Raw genomic sequence first — 19,838 nt, forward strand, 5'->3', positions numbered from 1 at the left:
GGTAAAACTCAGTTCTAGACAGAGAGAATGCGCACTGAAGTTCTGCTTCTTTGTTGACAATCCCCACCCCCATCAACAGTGTGTGTGTGTGTGTGTCCTTTTTGATCGACCTAACGTGGAAACGGAGAAAAATGGAACCCTATTACAGAAGCTGTCTGCCAATAAAGACGAAACTCCAGAACGCTTTGTCCAAAGCACTGGTTTCCTTTTTTTTTTTTTTAAGTGTGTGCGCAACTCCAATCTATACTTTCTGTGTCCACTACCTCAGCCAACTCCATCCCCGGGATCATATTTCCATGTCTTAACAACTATCCCTAGCAGCAACTGCTGTGCCGTTTTGAGTGTTGTCAAAAATATCTCTCAGCATATGGGCCATCTGCTTTGACTGAAAGACTATCAGGCTCCTAGGAAGCACTTCTTAGCTGTTCAAAGTGTATCAGTAATAATATTTCGGTACCGACAGGCGAATCTTAAAAGGTGGCGTTACAAAGAACCGACTAACTTCTTCCTTTTAGCGTCAGATGCCGCTACTTTCTAGAAAATCGAAATAGCCTGTATCCTACAAAATCAGGGTTTTTTTGGTCTGTATCAGTTTATCAGGCAAGGAACCTGCATTCATAGAAAAACAAGAGATCAAGGAAAACACAGTTCCTTCGAATGCCTTCCTGATTACACCTAATAAGCAAATGAAAGAGAAATACTTTGTGCTTGGAAGCAATAGGGCTCTGAATTAACATAACGCGAAGAAAGATTTATTTGATCGATTAATGGTGAAATTACACCATTATAATATGATGCATCATTTCAGCAACGAGATATCAACTCTTGTACTGTCGGCGGTGGGGGGTAGCGCCCTTTATTAGTCTTTCTGTCATATGTACAAAGCCTATGGATTTGTGTCAGCTCAAAATATTAAGTGGCTTCGTTGCCAATATTTTGCGCCTCCGTTGCAAATCTTTCCCCCTTTCTCGGTATTTTGTTTTCTTAAACGTATTTGCAGTAGGTTCGCACGTGAGCGTATATTCTAAGATCAAATGAAACTTCGTTTAGTTTGCTGAGTCCCAGTAGCAAAAAGCTGCCACATTCATCTCCCTTCCTCCACCCACCCCTCCTTCCCAGCTTACTCCGCCGCCCCCTCTCTTTCTCTCTCGCTCTCATTGCCTCTCTCTTCTTCGCTGTCTCCCTCTGTGAAAGGGAAGAGACAGCCTCTGGCAAACTGGCAAGATTGAACTGAGAGCAAGAGAGCGCCGAGGAGCTGTCCTTGGTGCTGAAAGCACTGGCGGCAGGGAGCAGATCGGCTGCAGTGGCAATATCATCATTGTCACCGAGAAATCAAAGGTGGGCGGAAGAAAGGGTGGAAAGGGAAGGGGTGGTGAGGCTGTTTCCACTCGCTAACTTTTGTATGTAAAAAAATAAAATAAAAGATTTTTTTTAAATACTGGAACCTTTTTTTGCTCACAGACCAGTCTCTCATAGGCCACGGACCCGGCTCCACAATGGCAATGACAAGAAGACTTGGTTTTATCACCCTAACATCATTTTAGGGGGGATGTAGATAAGCTCACCAGAGCCTTAAAATTCCAGCAGAAAACAGCTCCCCCCTCCCGCCCCCGTTCAAACTTGCTACATCAAAGACGTGTCTCCTTAGGCAATAAGGTTGCCAATTTGCACACCTCGGTTTGATTCCAAGGAGACACAACACACCAGATACAAAGCTTTCTATGGGCTGCTACTTCTTTACCAAGACAGCATAGTTCTGTTGGGTATTTATATAGTTCCTTCTGGGCGATCTTTTGATCGCATGGCATCATTTAAATTTAGCTCTTGATCCGGGGCAATTCGTGGCCGCTTATCAAACCCAAAGGGAGCTACAGCAGCGGTTTGTCTGTGGGTGGTGGGGTGAGGGAAAGAAAATCTGCTGTCCTTTTTTCAGATCTTTCCCTGGGGCATCTTCGGTCTTCCCACAGAAGTGTGTCTTGTTCTAGGTTAGGAGCACATGAAAAGTTCTCCACCTGAACATCTTGTAGAAACCTCTGCACTCCTAACCTGCCCAACCCTGTGCATTTTCATTCGTAAAGTAGCCTGTGTTCAGTAGGGCCTACTTCGTATTAAGTCTGTTTAGGATTACAGCAGCCTACATTTGAAACTTGACTCCGCTATTGGTTAGATTTGTTTAGCTGTGATGCTGCAGCTGATTCCCCACCCCCACCCCCGCATGTCTTTGAAGCACTTTAAGCAGTACAGGAAATGAGGACAAATAAGCGGGCAAGCCTTTCTCTTCTTCTTCTTCTTCTTCTTCTTCACCCCCTCTCTCCTCTCCTCCTCCCCGGTTCTGTCTGTCTCTTGATCTTGCTGCTTATGCGCTTGGCACTGCGGTGGTGGCGCGGAGCTCTGGGGACTCAACCTGCCCTCGTCATCATTCCCAGAGTCCAGCTACGAAGACGGGCTAATTGAATAGCTCCCTTCCAAAGTCCCTAAGCGCCATAGTCATTTTCCATGCCCCGGGTTTTTGCAATCTGGCTATCTACAGCCACAATACACTGAAGCCCATAAAGGAAATGTTATAGATTTACATACGATGTGCAGGAGGAAAGCAATAACGTAATCCTTGCAAGGTCCAGAAAATAAATGCCAATACAGAGATCTGTGGTTCTCTCCTAGTCTGAATACACGCCAGGAGTTTGAAATACTTTGGGTCAATAGAAAGGGCTACTCAAAGAAATAACTCATACCTTGACTAGCTGATCCTAAACCCAATGAATTGAAAGTAAGTCCCACTGATTCCAGTAAAATCTGTTTCCAAAGAAGTAAGTTCAAATTACAAGTCTCTGTAGCGTTTTGGAAAGAGTTCAAATTCAAGAACACAATCTAAAATGAGGGGGGGGGGGAAGTGGGGGGGGAAGGAACTCGGGAAACAGGTTTTTTTGTCAATAAAACGTTAAAATCTTTTTTTTAATGAAAGACAATTCAACAACATTTTAAATAAATCAATACATTACCATAATAAATAAACTTTCTATTAACAAAACCAAAGAAATCGTCATAATGTACAGAAGTAGGACTTCGAAGAGCCTTTCGAACATAACAGCAATGCAGCGAAATCTGTAAGAATATAACTGTATGTGCGTCAATTCTGAATGAATTATTTACAATACACAACGGTACCACAATCTAAGTACCTCGGGGAGGGTTTGTTTCAAAAGAGTTGTACCGAACAATGTGAATTTACAAACAGTGCATTCTCCCTTTTTATCTCTTGCGCGCCCGATCTCTCTCGCTCTCCTTTTCTCTCCCTAATATCGTTTTGGCTTTTCTACAAACAAAACCTCCGAAAATAATGCAAAAGCGAGAGAAAAACACCCTCTAGCAATCAAAGGAAATAAAGAGTAACTAGGAGACCCGAACACTGAGGAGAAATAGCGTTGAAATCTAGAACAGATAGCTACTTAGATGAAAGGAAATCTAAAAGCAACAGAACCCACCACCCTGTCGCTACTCAAGGGGCGTCTTTTTAAGCAGCGTGTGGTGGGGACGATCTGGGGAATCCCCCCATTAAATATGTAACGCAGTCAACAAATACCTCCTTGGACAAGTGAGTCATTCTACACAAACAACGCAGGACAGCCACTATAGAGTGAGAACGCCTTACAAATATTTGCTGGAGAAACAGTTTCAATTCAGGTGAAAATATACAGATGGCCAAAAGGATTCCTCCTTTTTAAATAGTAATAAAAAGTTTAAAGTTCGTAAACGCTACCAACCAACGGAAAATAATGAATTTACACTAACCATACTTTTTTCCTTTTAACTTTTTTTTTATCTAGACTTTGATGAAAGAGGTGCAATTAATTAGGATGAGCACAAAATGAAGTTACTAGAGAGATAAATCAATAATTTACAAGGGGTTGTTTGGCAGTAATCTAATAATAGCTCTTAAAAGATCTGTGAACACAGCAGGATCAGCGCTTTCCTTCCACATTATCACTTAAGAGAAGGAAACAGATAATAGCCACAGTAAAAATATATATATATTTATAATATGCAGTGTAATCGCAGAAAACCTGCCATCTTATTTTTTAAAAAAATCAAAATACTTTTGAGACGCCTCTCTTATGGTATAAGTTTCAACTCTAGATTAAAGTTTCAGTCCCTCTAATCGGTTTATTATTTTTTCCTGAAAAATAGCTGCAAAGGGTACTCTTACATCTGAACAAAGACGATGTCTTTAAGAATAAAAACAACTCTTACTTGATACGTCTTCGGTCCTTTATAAAGATTTCTTATCTGCTTTCACACAATCAGTCTGTCTTTGATGCCCGCTCAAAAAGTCTGAGCTTTCAAGTCCAATTATTTCTGCTGCCAACTTTCTCAACTTGACAATTTACTTCTCCAGTCAAAGTCTCTCTCTCTCAGTGTGTGTGTGTGTCTCAGTCTGACCCTCTTGATGAACTCTGGCCTCTTCCTTTCTCTTCCGGAAATCGAAGTGGAAAAGTCTCCTTGCAGTGTTAGTGTTTACTTATTATTTTACTTTTCTGGGGTTTTAAAAAAATTTCTAAGCAGAAAGGTTTCCAAAGACTCTAAATCCCAGCGGAATATTTCATCCGTTTCTGTTTCTGTCTCTGGTTACAGAACCAGACCCGAACCACGTTCTTCTTGAGGTCCAGTTTCTCCGCGATGGCCGCTATTTTTTCCGAGGAAGGACGCGGCTGGATGGCGAAGTAGGCTTCCAGGGACCTCTTTTCCGGAGCCGCGATGGAAGTGCGTTTCCTCTTCTTCTCTGCGCCGTTGAAGAGCTCCGGCTTGGTGAGCTTCTCCCGGTGCGATTTCTCCGCCTCTTCCAGCCAGGCTTGTAGGATGGGCTTGAGAGCGATCATGTTGTTATGGGACAAGGTGAGCGACTCAAACCTGCAGATGGTGCTTTGACTTAGGGATCCCACCCCGGGGATCTTGAGGTTGGCCAGGGCCGAGCCCACATCCGCTTGGGTCACCCCCAGCTTGATCCTCCTTTGCTTGAACCGCTCGGCGAAGGCTTCCAAGTCCCGCGGGTCCGCGTCCACGTCGCTCATGCAGCCCATGTGCGAGGGCAGCCCGTGGGCGTGCGCCATGCTGAGAGCCGCCTGGTGCATGGGGTTCATGCTGGCCATGTGGGGAGCGTGGCCCGGCGTGGAGACCACCGAGCCGTCGGGGCCCGTCATGGCACCCAGCGCCAGCCCCGGCGTGATGTGTTCCAAAAGCTCCCCTTCCAGCGCCTGGTGCGGTTGGTGGTGGTGGTGGTGATGGTGGTGGTGGTGGTGGCTGCCGGACAGGGCAGAGGGGTGGGAGATGGGCACCGAGGAGGAGGAGGCGGCCGACGTGCAAGGGATGGTGTTCATGGTGTGGTAGGTGGCGTCGGGCTTGAAGGGGCTGTGGTGCGGCGGGTGGTGGTGGTGGCTCTTGCCGGGCGAGACGATGTCCACCGCAGCCAGGGCTTCCGCGCGGGCCAGCAGGCTCTCGTCCAGACCGCCGAAGATGTTGCTCTGCAATTGCAAATAGAAGGCACACATTACTGCTGCCAAGAGGGAATTCGCCTCCTTGCTCCTCGGGGTGCCATCCGAGGCAGCCCAGCCCTGCTCAGAGACAGACAGAGAGAGAGAGAGAGAGCTAGAAAGAGGGAAATGAGGAGAGAGAGAGAGAGAGAGAGAGAGAGAGAGAGAGATGAAAAGAGAAAAAGAGGAGAGAAGAGAGATAGAAATAGGGGGAAAGCGAGAGCTGGAAAGAGAGAGAAAAATGGAAAAAGAAAGGTATGGGAAAAGGGAGGGAGAGAGGCAGACAAGAGGAAGAGAGAGGAAAGAAGGAAAGAGAAAGTGGGAAAGCAACGAGGGCAGAAAGAAGCAGGAGGGCAGTCAGGCACCTCTCTCTCTCTCTTTCTGACGCTTCCCCCCCCTCCTCCCAGCCCGGCTCGGCAGCAGCATCGCAGGTCGTAAAAATTCATGGCAGCCCCTTGGAAGCCTGCGCTGGGTTTGGGGAGGGCGGGAGGCGCGCGGGGTTGATTTGCTGCCTGGCCATGAAATAAACATGCCGGCGCCTGGGCTGCCCCTTATCCACCCTTCCCGCACTCGGGAGCGACGGAGCGACCTACCGGCGGGGTGGGCAGGCAGGCGCGGCGCAGGGCCTCCGAGGTGCTGTTGCTGCTGGTGGTGCTGCTGGGCGCGCTGCTGCGCCCGCCCGCGCCCCCGCTGCCGGCGTTGGAGATGCTGGGCGAGCTGGCCGACGGCACGGAGGCTGCCGCCGACGAGGTGCACGGCGACGCGGAGTGCAGGGCCGAGTACTTGGCCTCGTGGAGGCCGCCGCCGCCGCCGCCACCTCCGTGCGCCATGCCGAAGGGCTGCTTGCTGTTAAGGGACATCATCATCATGGTGGCAGGCGGGAAAGGCGAGGAGGCGAAGAGGCGGGAAAAGGCGCGAGGAGAAGTTGCTGCCTCAGCGGCCGCCGCCGCCGCCCCGTCGGACTGAGGCGCCTCGCCGGCTCTCGCGTCCTCTGCCTGCCCCTTCGGCGAAGCCTCTTCCTCTCGCCACTCTCCGCCGTCAAACTGCCCCCTCAGCCGCCTCGCCGCTGGCTTTTTACTCGCCTTGCCCCCCCCTCTCGCTGCCTTGTCACTAGGACCCCCCCCCAACTCTTTGGGGAAAGTCCCTTCCCTTCCTCCTCCTCCTCCTCCTGCCCCTTCCCTGCTAGTCCTCCTCGCCTGCCTGCCTTTCCTCAGCGCCCCTCCTTCCCCTCCCCAGCGCCTCCTCCTGAAGCGCCAGAGGCCCACTCGTCCCGCCCGCCCTCCGCTGCTCCCGGCGCCCCAAGAAGCCCCCGCCCCGCCCCGCCCAGCCCAGCCTCCCTCAGCTTGGAGCCCCGGCAGCTGTTGCTCAAACTGGAGCAAGAGCCCCGAAGCGCTGCCTTCTTCCTTCGCCGCCGGCTTCCCCTCCCTGCCCGCCCAGCAGCAAAAAGAGGAGGAAAAAAGGCGGGAGGAGCGCCCTAGCCTCGCCCTATTGTTCCTTCCTCGGCGGCTGGGACGCCGCCTCAGCGCTGGGCTGCGGCACACCTTGGCCTGGCAGGTGCCTAGCGCGAGCCAGCGAGACCTCCGCGTAACTGGGCTGAGCGAGTCTTTCTGTCTCCCTCTGTTTCTCTCTGCTCGTCGCCCATTGGACGCGGGCGAAGCCGGGGCTGACAAGGCGAGACGCATGCGTCCTGCGAGAGAGCGCGCGCGTGTGTGACTGCCGAGCGAGGGGCTGGAGGAGCGCGAGGAGGGAGACGGAGAAGGGAGCGAGGGATTGTATGAGCTGCGCGTGTGAGAGAGATAGAGATAGATATTAGACGTTAATGCTAAGAGGGAACCCGAAAGGGATATCATCACAAATCTGTTGGCAGGATGATGTGCGGAGAGGGGAGGGGAAATGTGTGAGTGAGGAGGGGACACGGGGTGGAAAAGTGCGAGAGGAAATGTCCTGTGGAGAGCAAGTGAGGGAGACCTCGTTGCTGGAGAGAGCGGGGGTCCCCGTGAGGCCACGTCGTGGTCCTTTCTGAGGGGCTGAAAGACGAAGGAGAGAGCGGACTGTTTCGAAGCATAGCAGAATGTGTGTCTATTTGTGTGTCTCTGAGAGAGAGAGAGATGTGGATTGAACTTTACTGTCCTGGGAGGTGAGCTCTCTGGGACGGATAAAAGTGTTTACTATAGTTGTATGTAGATGACATACAGTATTTGGTTGCGCTTTTTTCTGCCTCTGTGCGGAGTCCATAGAGAAGTGCTGTGAATGTGTGTGAATATAGTCTAACGTATCTATCTCCCTTGGCTTGTGTTCATACGTCGAGGCAGCTCCCTGGTTGGGGCTGTTGCAATAGTGTCGCGAGGGGGGCTGGGGAGAGACAAGTCCACCCTTCTTCTTCCACGAGGCGGAGAGAGCGAAGGGAAGGAGGGGTCTGGAGAAAGGTGAAAGCCTTTCCATTCGAGTTATTATCATTCATTAGCCACCGCGGAGTGGGGGTGGGAGGGAGGCAGTTTGCCCCGAGAGACTTCACTGCGCAGGTGCGGCAGGAGGACACCCCGCGCCACACACCCGCTACCCCAGAGACTGACTGGCACGACTCCCCTGAGTTGCCGCTGGCGCCTGGTTTTTATCCTGCCGCGGTGGCTCTTGGGAATTGGAATCCTGTGCCGCTCTCCTCCTCCTCCTCCTCCTCCTCCGAAGTGGGCGCGTGCCAGAGGGTGGTGCCGTCGCCTCCCCTCGGTCGCTCCCCCGCACCGTCACCTTTGTTTGCAGTTTCCTGCGTCGCGCTCTGCAGGCTGGATGAAGCTGCCCGCCTTCAGGGGCCAGGCGCTGCGGGAGAAGGAGCTGCTTGCTGGAGGGGGTGCGAAGGGCGGGGCAGAGCGGAGCCTGGGACCAGCTGATGGCTCTGCTCCCTGCCAGCCAACAGCCTCTCTCTCTCGTGCCATTGCTTTTCCGCTTGGCCTCATGCAGGAGTTCCACGTGGGATTTCCACGGGTGCCATGGGCCTCTCCAGGCTAGCGTGACACTAGGGGGAGGAAATGCCCCCAAATGTTCAGACCATCCTCCTCTTTCACCTCTTGCAATCCGGCATCTTAGTGCCACCCAAAGCCGCATGATGGGCTCAGTTCTGAGCCCAGCCAGTTCCTTGGCTCTGTCAGTTTTATGATGGATGGGTTTCATATTTAAAATATATATAGGTGTGGGTGGGTGAGTGTGTAAAAGGGGGGGAGGCTGCTGAGTGACTTATTTCAATACAGCTGGCCCTTTTGTGTGCCTTAATTTTACACTAGGCGGCTCCAGCAGGTTTCTCACCCCAAACGATAGGCTTCGTAATTTTCAGGGAAATAATAATAATAATAATAAAAATCCATTGTATCAGCTCTCACTGTCGCCAGCTCACAGAAATGAAATAAATCAAAGTTAAAAGCTTGAGTATCATTTAATTATTGTGCGAACAGCGCTTGGAAAGGAGTGGAACAACATCTCTAAACAAATTATGGCCGGGCCAGGAAGGAATTATTAGATTGAAATTTCATTTAGGCTCGGGAGACACAGCGCTTCAATATGTAATCTGTTATGCCTCATCTGATTTGTATGCTTAATTCAGCTTGACGAATTTATTAGTTTTCATAATAGTAAAAAAAAAAAAAAAGCAAACCACGGAGCAGCACTATGGGCTAATGCATTGTGTGTACTATAAATTGTATGTAACCGTTGAAAGGCTGAAGTCTATAGAAATCTTTTATTAATGGCAACATAGAAAGGGAGCAGATTCTTGCAAGCCTTTAAGGAGTTCATGTCAGCCCACAACTGGGCTGTCTCGGTAGGCCATTAACATATCGTCATACTAATTAGGCTACTTCATCAGTGATATAATTTCAAACTTTAAATTATGTTCTAATTAACAAGGGTTGTCCAATTTGCTTAATCTTCAAAAGGCTTTTGGCTTGTCTAATTAGTCTAAACTATTGAACATCTCAAACGCCTAATAAAAAGATATGTAGATAATATTTTTGTATTTTCATTGAAAGAAGTTTACAAGGGACAGCTGAAGGGCAGAGGTGGAAAGCAGGTTTCTCTAGCCATCAGCCACTGGACTGGCCAGTCATATTCCATATTTGTGTTACAGGTCGAGGAATCCTAAGCAAGCAATAGCTGTTTAACATTGCATTTCAGGATACTATTGAAAATTAAAAACTGAGGCTGAGGACAATTATGCTTCCCACAAATCAGCCAAATAGACCTCAAATCAAATTATCTTCTAATTTTCTAACAGATAATTAACAGGGTATTCTCAATTTAATACTTAGCTCTCAAGTGAACTTTGAGTTTAAAAACCCTCTTTTAAAAATATTTAACCCCCTGTATTGGGTTTAATTACTTGCACTAGTTGTTTTAATGTATGCTGTCACATGGGAGAACTGAGAATGCATATCGTTAATATGAATTAATCTTGATTTTAATAGCAACTGACAACTGATCTCCAAAATGCTAAACACTTGTCACCACTTCCTATGGTAAATAAGGGATTATAATATATTAATGAAATAAAGGGAACACTCGTGAAATAAGTGGGCAAAGTTTGTTTGGTGCTACGTTTAGCTAAGATTATTTAAACACTGCAGTCTCCAAGGCCTCCTTTTCCAAAGGTCTGGGCAGAAGGGAAATTACCAAATCCGCGATACTAATGTAGATTAGTCATTCACTCTCTTTTCAGCAAAACCTTCTCCTCTCAACAGTATGTGACCTATATTGTCTGCTATCCTGTGTATCGCTGGAGGGGGGGACAAATCCTACTGAAGCAAATGAGACTTAAGCCGCCTAATTCTGCTCGGGAATGGAACTCTTGTCATTAAACATAGATTCGTCTGTAGTTCTGATATGTAGCTATAAGCCCTTTTTTCCTCCGTGAGAAAAAACATAGAAACAAACAAAAACCCTAAGTCACCATTCATATAGCTTCCTTCAAGCCCACGTGACAAAAGTCAGGCAAAAGCGGACAACGTAAACAAGGTGCTAACCTTGCACCAGACATTTTAAAATCTCTTGGTCATCACAAAATACTCTGGAATAGATGCGCACCATATAATGTAATCTTGTAGTTTGCACTTTGACCTCTGTGAAAGGGTCGAGTCCTGACTCCTGGCCTCTCTAAGATCAGTGGGAAATTGTTCGTTGGATGGGATGTCAAATGCTTGGGAAAGGTTCCCTTGGATAGTCATGAGAAAACAGAGTTGTAGGAGAATTCGGAGGTCTAAAGAGGCGACTGTTGTCTCATCATGAACCTGATTGGTATTGAACTGGCGACGTATTCACGACTTAACAGTTTGCCTTCCAACAGGAATATGTTGTTCTGCATGTTGAAGATGTTATTATTTTTAAACCCCAAGCAGGAAATTAGCTTGGGTTCCCCACATGAGAGAGTCTTTGGGCGCTTCTGGATTTGGAGGCCTCTTTGTCTAGCAGCAGCTTCTGCCACTGACTGGCCTCAGACAGATGTGAAATGCAGCTGTCCCAGAGCAGCGTCAAGCCCTCGGGTACCAGCGCAAGGCTGCCTTCGCAAGCCTTCCAAAGCCATTAGTCTTCCTGCAGGCTCTGCGCACAAATGGACTTGCCTAAATAAAATTAGAGTCCCCCTTTCATTGCCTGACCCACGCAGACATCTGGGGAGAAATCACTGTCGCCTCTCATGTATCCCTGCTCTGATTTATGATTAAAATTTAAAGCAACGCATTCATATTTTACCGAACCTAATGCGCCGGATGAAATTTTAATCCATTAAGATGCAGGCTATACTTTAGGAAGTCCTGCCTTTGTTTTTCAGCATGGAATAGAGAGTTCGGTTATGACCAGGGCAGTTATTTATCGAAAATGCGGCTGTCCGATGCCCTCCCTGTTTTATATTAATGAACACACATTGCTTAGCACCTCCAGTTTTATTTTAGTGCACGGGAATGTTCCTCCGCCGCTGCCTCCCCCCACCCCGCTCAGCCCGGCTTTCCCAGTCAACAAACCTGCTCTGAGATGATTTATTCAAATAATTTGCTCGTTTTCTTTGCCTAACACCGGCAATCCTATGGGGAGGAATGTTGCGCGGCGCGGCTGCCAGGTGATGACAGTTACTGGCTGGTTAAGTGAAAGAGTCAGAGCTGCGCACGGGAGTCTCTGCCCGGCGTGAGGGAGAACTTTGGAAGGAGCTTCAGGACCCTGGACAGCGCAGCGCGACCGGCGCTCCCTCTTCCTATTGCCAAGTGCGAAACGAGAGCAAATGAGCGCACCACCTTCCAACCCGCAGGAGATCCGCCTCGCTCCCTCCTTTCCTTGCGCGCGCGCGCACACACAAAACACAAACAGGAGTAATCCTGAAGAGAACCACCTCGGCCAACACGCCGGTTCACGCTGAGGCCAGAATCATCCTCTCAATGTGCTGCTATCTGAAGACAACTTGGAATATTATACTAGCACTGAGTGGACCTTGTTCAGGTCAAGTGTTGCCTCGCAGGATACTAACAGCTAACATAGCCGAGATCGAGAAAACAGGAATGGGCTGTTCGTTGTCTGTTCTGCTGGTTCTGCATGGAAATCCGAAGGCTCGCTTAGAATAGCTCCCCGCTTCCTGTTGAGAACCTGCGATTTGAACGGGTCTTGGAGAGGTCCGAGTTCAGGCTCATAGCTGAGCATTGGGTCCACTGGAGGTTCCCGGGCAGGTCATTTCCCCCCTTTTGCAAGTAGGAAATGGTCAACGAGGCAGAGGCGGGGGACGTGGCTCATGTTTGAACTTTTGTCTGCCATGAACTTTTTGGGCAGCCGTGGGAAGAGCCACAAAGTGAGTCTTTGAGCTGATAAATGGATATAATCGCGATCTATTTCACAGACTTTCTGGGAAGGTTTTGAAGACGTTGTGAAACAGTTACACACACATTAATTATGCACGTTCCCTCGGATGCAAGTCCCACTGGGTTCAAAGGAACTGTGTTTAGGATTGCAGCCTAAGTCTGCAATTCTAATCTATGCAGGCTTCCTTGGCTGTAAACTTGACCCCAGTGAGGCTTCCGAATAAACATGCATAGGATTGCACTGCACAGCTGTTACTTGGGACTGTGTCCGACTGAATTCAGTGCCGGTTACTTTTGAGTAAACATAGAATCGGGTTGTAAGGTGCCAAATAAGGAATAAATTCTGCTAATATTTAATCTATGCTGAAACCAGTAATGATTAGTCTTCCTGGACAGAGTTCAGATTACTGAAATTATTTTGCCATCTCTAAACACTGACGAGTTCACCTGTGTTTTTGTTACTTCTCATATCTACCATCTCAAATTGCAGCCAAAATCCAGGTATGAAGGACCAACTCCCCCCCCCCCCGCTTCCTGAGCAAATTGCCCTATAAGCACCTTCGCCATATTCAACGTTTACAGCGTCCTCCTGTTGACGTTTGCCCTGAAGCAAGTTCCTCCGAGTTCAGAGGCGCTCTCACGTTGAAGCTGAACGACTCCCTTACCAGGGGCGGGGCAGTGGGAGCGGAGTGCCCTGGTGACTTCCCCCTGGCGGGTGAATGTACCTTTCCCGAAGTTAAGTCAAGTCACGAAATCAAACTTAAGGCACGGAACAATCAATGAAGCTTTTTGCAATCCGTGGCGCCCTGTGCTTCCTGGCACTAACAGAAATGCAAGAAATCGAAACTTAATTACTTGAAAGAAATCCAGAAATCCCTCTGCATAATTTATCCGGGAGTTCTGGGGAGAGTTTGCGTTGAATTGTATGCATTTAAACTTGGTGCCTTCTCTCTCTCTCTCTCTCTCTCTCTCTCTCTCTCTCTCTCTCTCACACACACACACACACACACACATACACACACGCTGGATTTGTAAACTGCTGGTTACTGGACTTCATTCTAAATCCTAGGGAGTATTTACATGCTCTTGTTTACGGAGCCACTTAGCACTTGACTAAAGTATTTCTCACCGATAACTAAAAGATAAAATAAAAGTGATTTTTTAACAGAGGACACCCCCGCCGCCGCGGCTACCACCAAATATATGGTTCTTCCCTATGCTGGAATTTCAGTTTAGCCGCTAGTCCGTTTTACTTATTCTTCTTGGCAGCCGTTTCATTTGCTTAGGAATTCGACAGGGAGTGAGACAGTCGAAACGGTACCGAGGATGGAGAGGTCAGACTGCTGGGCAGTGCAAGCTTTCGAGTTCCAAAGAAGTCTTCCGTAGAACCAATTTTGTTTGACTAGAAAGCTCGCTGCCCTGCGAAACACAGTGGGGTCCTTTAAACCCCTTTCTGACTTTCTTGCATTCTGGATATCCCTGAGGCTCTGCCTCAACGGGAGTTTGGTGGTGGTGACAGGGAGTTTCGAAGCTTGCAAGAGAGCGATCAGTACATTCTTTTGGACTGTGGAAAGAAGACCATCAAACCGGTGCTATAAGCTGGAATCGCGGTTTGTGTATTGGTATGTGTGTTTTAGCAGTCCCCAAATCGCCCAGCCCTTCTTGCATTCATCAGTGGTACCCGACTATCCGCTGCTCAGTCACAAACCAACTTTTATGGCTCATAGAATTTGAACTGATGTTATGAAAAGATGAAAAATGCATGGGAGGGAGGGGAGAAACTCCCTGGAAACATCAAGTACATTTTTATTTAACTCGCATTAGTGAAAATATAATGTAAAAAGTGAAAGGATCTAACAAAACCATTAATAATTTAAAAAATAATTAAAGATAGTCTGTCCTTACTATTCATAGCCATTCAGCACCTTAGACAAAGAAAGTGGAATATGCTTAGCGTGAGAAGGGATGTGAGCAAACTGCTAATCAGGAATCAGGTAGAAACAATGATTGCCCTGCTTCTCTAAGAGATGCAGAGGAGAGAAGGGACTGTCTTGTATTGGCCTTGTTTCTGCAGGCGAAGATGCATTCTGGATTCCTAGCTGTATAAACCTTTCCAGTAAGCTGTTACCCAGATTTCAATCACTTCATAAACCCTGGTCTCACCCATGGAGGGAGCACATCAGTACTGACATTGCTTGTCATTTTTTACCCACTGAGTTCCATAAATTTCCTTACAGAGACGTAGCCCTGACAACATGAACAACGCATATAGCGCTCCCATCATTCTCCTTTGGATGTAGACTTTTTCCTACAAGAATTATTCTCTGTGAATTTGTACTGTGTAAAAACTACCCACAAAGTGATTGGGGCATTGAACTGGATAAAAGTGGAAAGGGTAGTGATGGCCACCAACTTGGGTGGCTTCATAAGAAGATCAGATGAATTCGTGGAATATACAAGCCATAACGGCTGCATTCTACTTCCACTGCCAGAGACAATATGGCTTTGGATAGCCATGCCTAGAACCATGGGTGGGGAGAATGCTGTTGCATTCAGGTCCTGCTTGTGGGCTTCCCACTGGGGCAACTGATTGGCCACTGTGAGAACAGGATGCTAGCTAGACCAGATGGGCCTTTGGCCTGATACACCAATACTCTTCCTGTTTTCTTATGATGAGGTATCCCATATGTCAAGGTGGACAAGTCCTACAGTCTCTTATTCCTGCTTAATCTCTTTCCCTCAAACCTGGCATAATATAGTTCTGCATTAGGGAAAACCCAAACCAACAAGGGAAACTTGAGATCTTTTAGACTGGTGGGAAGTGAAGAACCTGCCACCCTAATTTATTTTTGATATATCTCAGTAGATGAGAGGTTCAGGACAATCCTTCCAATTCATCTGCTATGTGTCAGGCAGATGTGCCAGTCAACCAGTGTAAAGGGAGAGAACAGAGCCCCATTCCTCAAATTCTGGAGATATAGAACCTCTCTTTATACTGAGCAGATGGGAAGATCCAAGAAGTGTGGGTTTCTCTTGGGCTGGATTAGGCCAATAGCTCATCTAGTTCAACACATTCAAAATACAGCATTTGTGCTCAGGGAGTTTGTACTAAGGCAAGAGAGCAAGTAGTTTCTTACCTGTTTTGCCAATATATATAATATTTGACTCTGTAATCTAATTAACCCCCATGCATTTATTTATTTCATATATTTCTACTATGTTTCTAAGGCACCCGTGGTCCATCAGTGTAAACACAGGCAATATAGCTGAGGATTCCTTGGAACATATCCAACATGCCTATCCCTTTTAGCTAACATAGGTCTGGGCAGTGTCCTGGCATGGATGAAACAAAGACAGAACAAGGTGCTATTTTAGTTGGAATTGTTCCACTTTTAAACTGTGCATCATTACAGTCTAGTGAATCTGGCAATACCGAAAGACAAGTTAGGCCGAGGAATTATTTAGATTGCATGTGTCTCTACTGCTTAGAGTTCCAACTCCAGCATGACAGATGAGACAACAAATAGCAGAGGGATAAACTGAGCTACCATTGGGGGCAGATGTTGTACATTAGTGCACAACCCTCTTCCACCAGTGCTCAGATTGCATGATTATGTTGCTTATCAGCACTCTGCTGACAGCAAACCAACCTGCAGGCTTTTGTTGTGTAGACACTGCCTAAGAAGAGGCTTGCTGGACCTAGGGGCCATCCAGAACGGTACCCTGTTTCCAACTGCAGTCAGCCAGAAACTTTCAAGTGCACAAGGTGGGTATGAAGGTGGCAGTCCTGCCATTATTGGTTCCTAAGTAACCTATATAGCCTTCCCTCCAATTGTCTTTCTGACTTGGCACGCTCCAAACTGTAGTCACCTGGAACTAAAGTCTATATAAGCATTCAGAAGCAAGTGAAAGGGGCATGGTACCCATCTCCATGCCTACTTGTGCAAGCTTAGCTGGAAAGATGGAGAGGGGCATATGGTTTTTATCTTGGGGCCCCCATCCAGCCCAAGACCAAAACCATGGTCTTGATATTGTAAGCCCTCTCCCATCTATTAAGAAAACTGCCTTCCATCAGGGGCTCTTCTTTAAAGAAATCAATATTAAGCAATAATCTATAATGGTGTTCCTTTGAGCACATGGTATTTGTTCCTCCAGTGAGAAATTACAACTGTATTCAGTGTTAAGGAACTGGACTTGCTTCCAGATGAGGTGACAGGGCATTTATGCAGGTATTGAGCCCAGCATTTCTATTTAAACAGACAGACAGACAGACAGACAGACAAACTTTGCTCCAACATCCTTTGACAGCATTCTGAGAATACAGCCAAAACTGTCAATACTTAACATTTAACCAGTCATCCCACCTACTGGGCACCCAGAACTGGCAAATCAGGAGAAACAAATCATACACAATGTGTACAGCCCCTTCTACATTCAACTCAGTTCCTAATGAATGAAATATTATTAGGTTTTGATGAATATTAACATAATTAAAAGATGGCAGAAAATAATTTTGAACATTATGGAAATCATCCATATCAGAAGGATTGAAAGTTAATTATACAGCATCACAATTACATGATTATAAGGTGATTACACTCTTCTGGAAAGTAAGTGCTTAAGGCATCCATTCCATTACAGGCAAGTCTCTTGCTTCAGTCAGTCATACAGAGCTGTTTTGTACTGTGATATGAAGCATTTCTAGACCAAAGCTAATTTCACTGGTCCTAAACCTTGGTCATCGCTGTGTGAGTGCCTAAAACCTGGCACCAGGGGCCTCAGATAGATGCACAGCCTTACTTGCTCCAAAGCATCCAACAGGGAAAAGAGAACAGGGAAATTTTAAAGCCACATAAAGATGTTTTACCACACTGTGTTCCATTCAGATCAGAGGTGGGCAACTTACAACCTTCTGACTAGCTTCAGTGTGGTGCAAACTCTCTAGAGGAGCTAATTCAGCACTTTTTATTTTTTTTATTTTTATCAGAGATTTTCTTGGTCTACAAAAGTACATACCTTGTCTCTCTCTTTTAGGTTGTATAGTCTTTCTTATAAACCAGTTACATTTGTTGTGAGACATTAGTGTTGAGTACAGTATGAGGGGTGGGGGAGAGGAGGGGTGGGGTGCTGAGGCTTATATTATTTTATATAGCATACATGTGGGGTTTTATTCCAGCGTCAACCAGGTAGGTTCTCTTTCTATTCATTTCTTACATTTCCTTGGTAGTGAGAGGTATTGGGGGGCAGGGTGTGGTTGGTTATCTGTGGTTGTCTGCAGTGGTGTTTGTTTGAATTTGTGTGTGGGGAGGGCTTGTTGGGTCAGGTAAACCAGATTGATTCATATGCTGTCGGTGGATTCTGGTTCTTGTCTTGTTGGGCTGTGTTTGTGATAAGGGAGAGCCATACTGGGGTGAAGGCATCCTCTTCTATTTGTCCCCGTGTCAGTTTCAGTTTATTGGTTTGCTTTTCTAGTAAGGCCGTTTCCCATACAGTTTGATACCATTGGTCCATGTTTACTCCTGACAGGTCTCTCCAGTGTCTGGCTATGAGGCTTCTGGCTGCTCTGTATAATGTGAGTGGTCTTTATTACCTTGGAAGGTGTTCAGTAGGGCCAGTTCTGGGGTGAGTTCTAATACCTGTTTAGTTATTTTGCATATCTCTTATAGGACTGCTGTCCAGAAGGGATGGGTTTTAGGGCATTCACACCACATGTGGAGGTTTGTGCCTGTGGAGATGCAACCTGTCCAACATCTTGGTGAGGTTCCTGGGCGTATCAGTGCCAGTTTCCTTGGTGTTGAGCACCGCCTGTGAGTGAGTTTCAGAGTGGGTTCCCTTCTTTTGGCTGATATGGACTTAAAGGGAAGTTTAGACCACATTCTAGTCCATTGGGTAGGGTTAATTTCATAGCCTGTGTCGTGCTCCCATTGCTCTTTGATTGTGTCAAGGGATTTTGGAGCAGTATTTTGTATATTGTGTATATCATCCCTTTGTCGTGTCCCTCTGCTGTCAGGAGAAGGTTTTTGGTCAAGGGCATAGTGGCTGCTGATTTTACTGTTGGATTGTTTAAGACAGCATGCAGTTGATGGTGTATTTGGGTGTCCCCTAGTTTGTCTTGCATTACTTGTGTTGGTATGGGTTTGTTGTTTTTGTATACATCTTTTAGCCAGTGTAGGCATTTTGCTTGCCAGGTTTTTATCTGGAGAATTTGTGGTGTGTGCTGGAATAGTGGGTGATAGGCCAGGTGGGTTAGTGGGGATGGGGATAGATTGTTTACTTTTCCCTTCCATGCTCTGTGAACCTGTTCTGTGTTGTGGAGATTTTCTTTAGTTTGTTTTGGAGATGTGGGGGTGTTTTCAATGGTGTCTCTCTCCAAGTGGACCCAAGTGGCTGTATTTCAGTTCTCGTACTGTTTTGGAAAGTGCAGATTTAATAGATTTACCTTTAATTACAAATTGAATATAATTTCTCCCCCATCCCTACCTACCCTTAACAAAAAACGTTGCCTTCCTCTGACTTACTGTAATATTAATTTGATGCAAAACATTTTTGTTTGGTGTTGTTCTGGATTTGTGTTGGTCTAGATACAGCACATAGTCAAAGCCAGTGTTTCCCAAACTTGTGTAAATATTTTGGGCTGTTTTGGAGCTAACAGGGGGGTGAAGTCTAAAGCACCTGGAGGAAATCAGGTAGATCCAAACAACTCTTCCATTTTGAACTAATTGAAACTATCCATTTCAATTTAATTTTTAGGCTTCATTGGCATTTTTTTTTAAGAATTCAGATTCATGCTGATTGAATATACTTTAATAGGTATCTAAGCTCTGTCTGTTGTGCTGCTGCCAATATGTGTAAACACTGTTAGAGTGCTAACAATCTCTCCACATGAAGAAGCGTTAGATTTCACCAGTGTGATTAACAACACAATATATGTCGCTTTGTAGAAAAGCTAAGTATTGGCTGTTTTTGACCTTTTACAAAGCTCCCCATGACAATTTCAAGTTTAGCTGAAGTCATGGGGGGAAAACACTTTTTTTTCATTAAAAAAGATTATGAAATTGGAAGGGCTTGTTCCAGAAAATGAGTTCACATTCAAATATAGATAAATAGATTAAAAATTGGCATAATATCCATAGTAACATCCTTGGCCTTTTCTTTTCCAGAAGAAGAATGACATGCTCTTGTATTGTCTCTTGAGACAGACGGATGCCAAAAACAATAGTAATATTATATTACAAACCTTTAAATTTATTCAACCCCCTTCATGATGAAATGTAGGTTAGGCTTCTCAGGTTGAAAAGGAGTTTGTAATGCATTTAGAGGAGCTGCTGTTTGGAAAATTTTGTTGTGGTGGGTGATAGCTAATGTCAGTCTTACTCAGAGTAAAAGGTAAAGGTAAAGGGACCCCTGACCATTAGGTCCAGTCATGACCGACTCTGGGGTTGCGGCACTCATCTCGCTTTATTGGCCGAGGGAGCCGGCGAGCAGCTTCTGG

The 19,838-nt window shown here is 46.5% G+C and overlaps 1 protein-coding gene across 1 annotated transcript; it reads right to left on the reverse strand.

The window, feature by feature from the left end:
* Positions 1-3,008: 3,008 nt before the first annotated feature.
* Positions 3,009-6,731, reverse strand: POU4F2 (POU class 4 homeobox 2). Its single transcript, XM_083572123.1, has 2 exons — positions 6,119-6,731; positions 3,009-5,516 (listed from the first exon to the last, which is right to left on the reverse strand). Exons 1-2 carry the CDS (start codon positions 6,392-6,394, stop codon positions 4,578-4,580), a joined length of 1,215 nt encoding a protein of 404 aa, XP_083428249.1. The 5' UTR covers positions 6,395-6,731; the 3' UTR covers positions 3,009-4,577.
* Between the last annotated feature and the right edge of the window lie 13,107 nt (positions 6,732-19,838).

This window comes from Podarcis filfolensis (assembly GCF_964270895.1).
Source record: "Podarcis filfolensis genome assembly, chromosome: 9".
NCBI lineage: Eukaryota > Metazoa > Chordata > Lepidosauria > Squamata > Lacertidae > Podarcis > Podarcis filfolensis.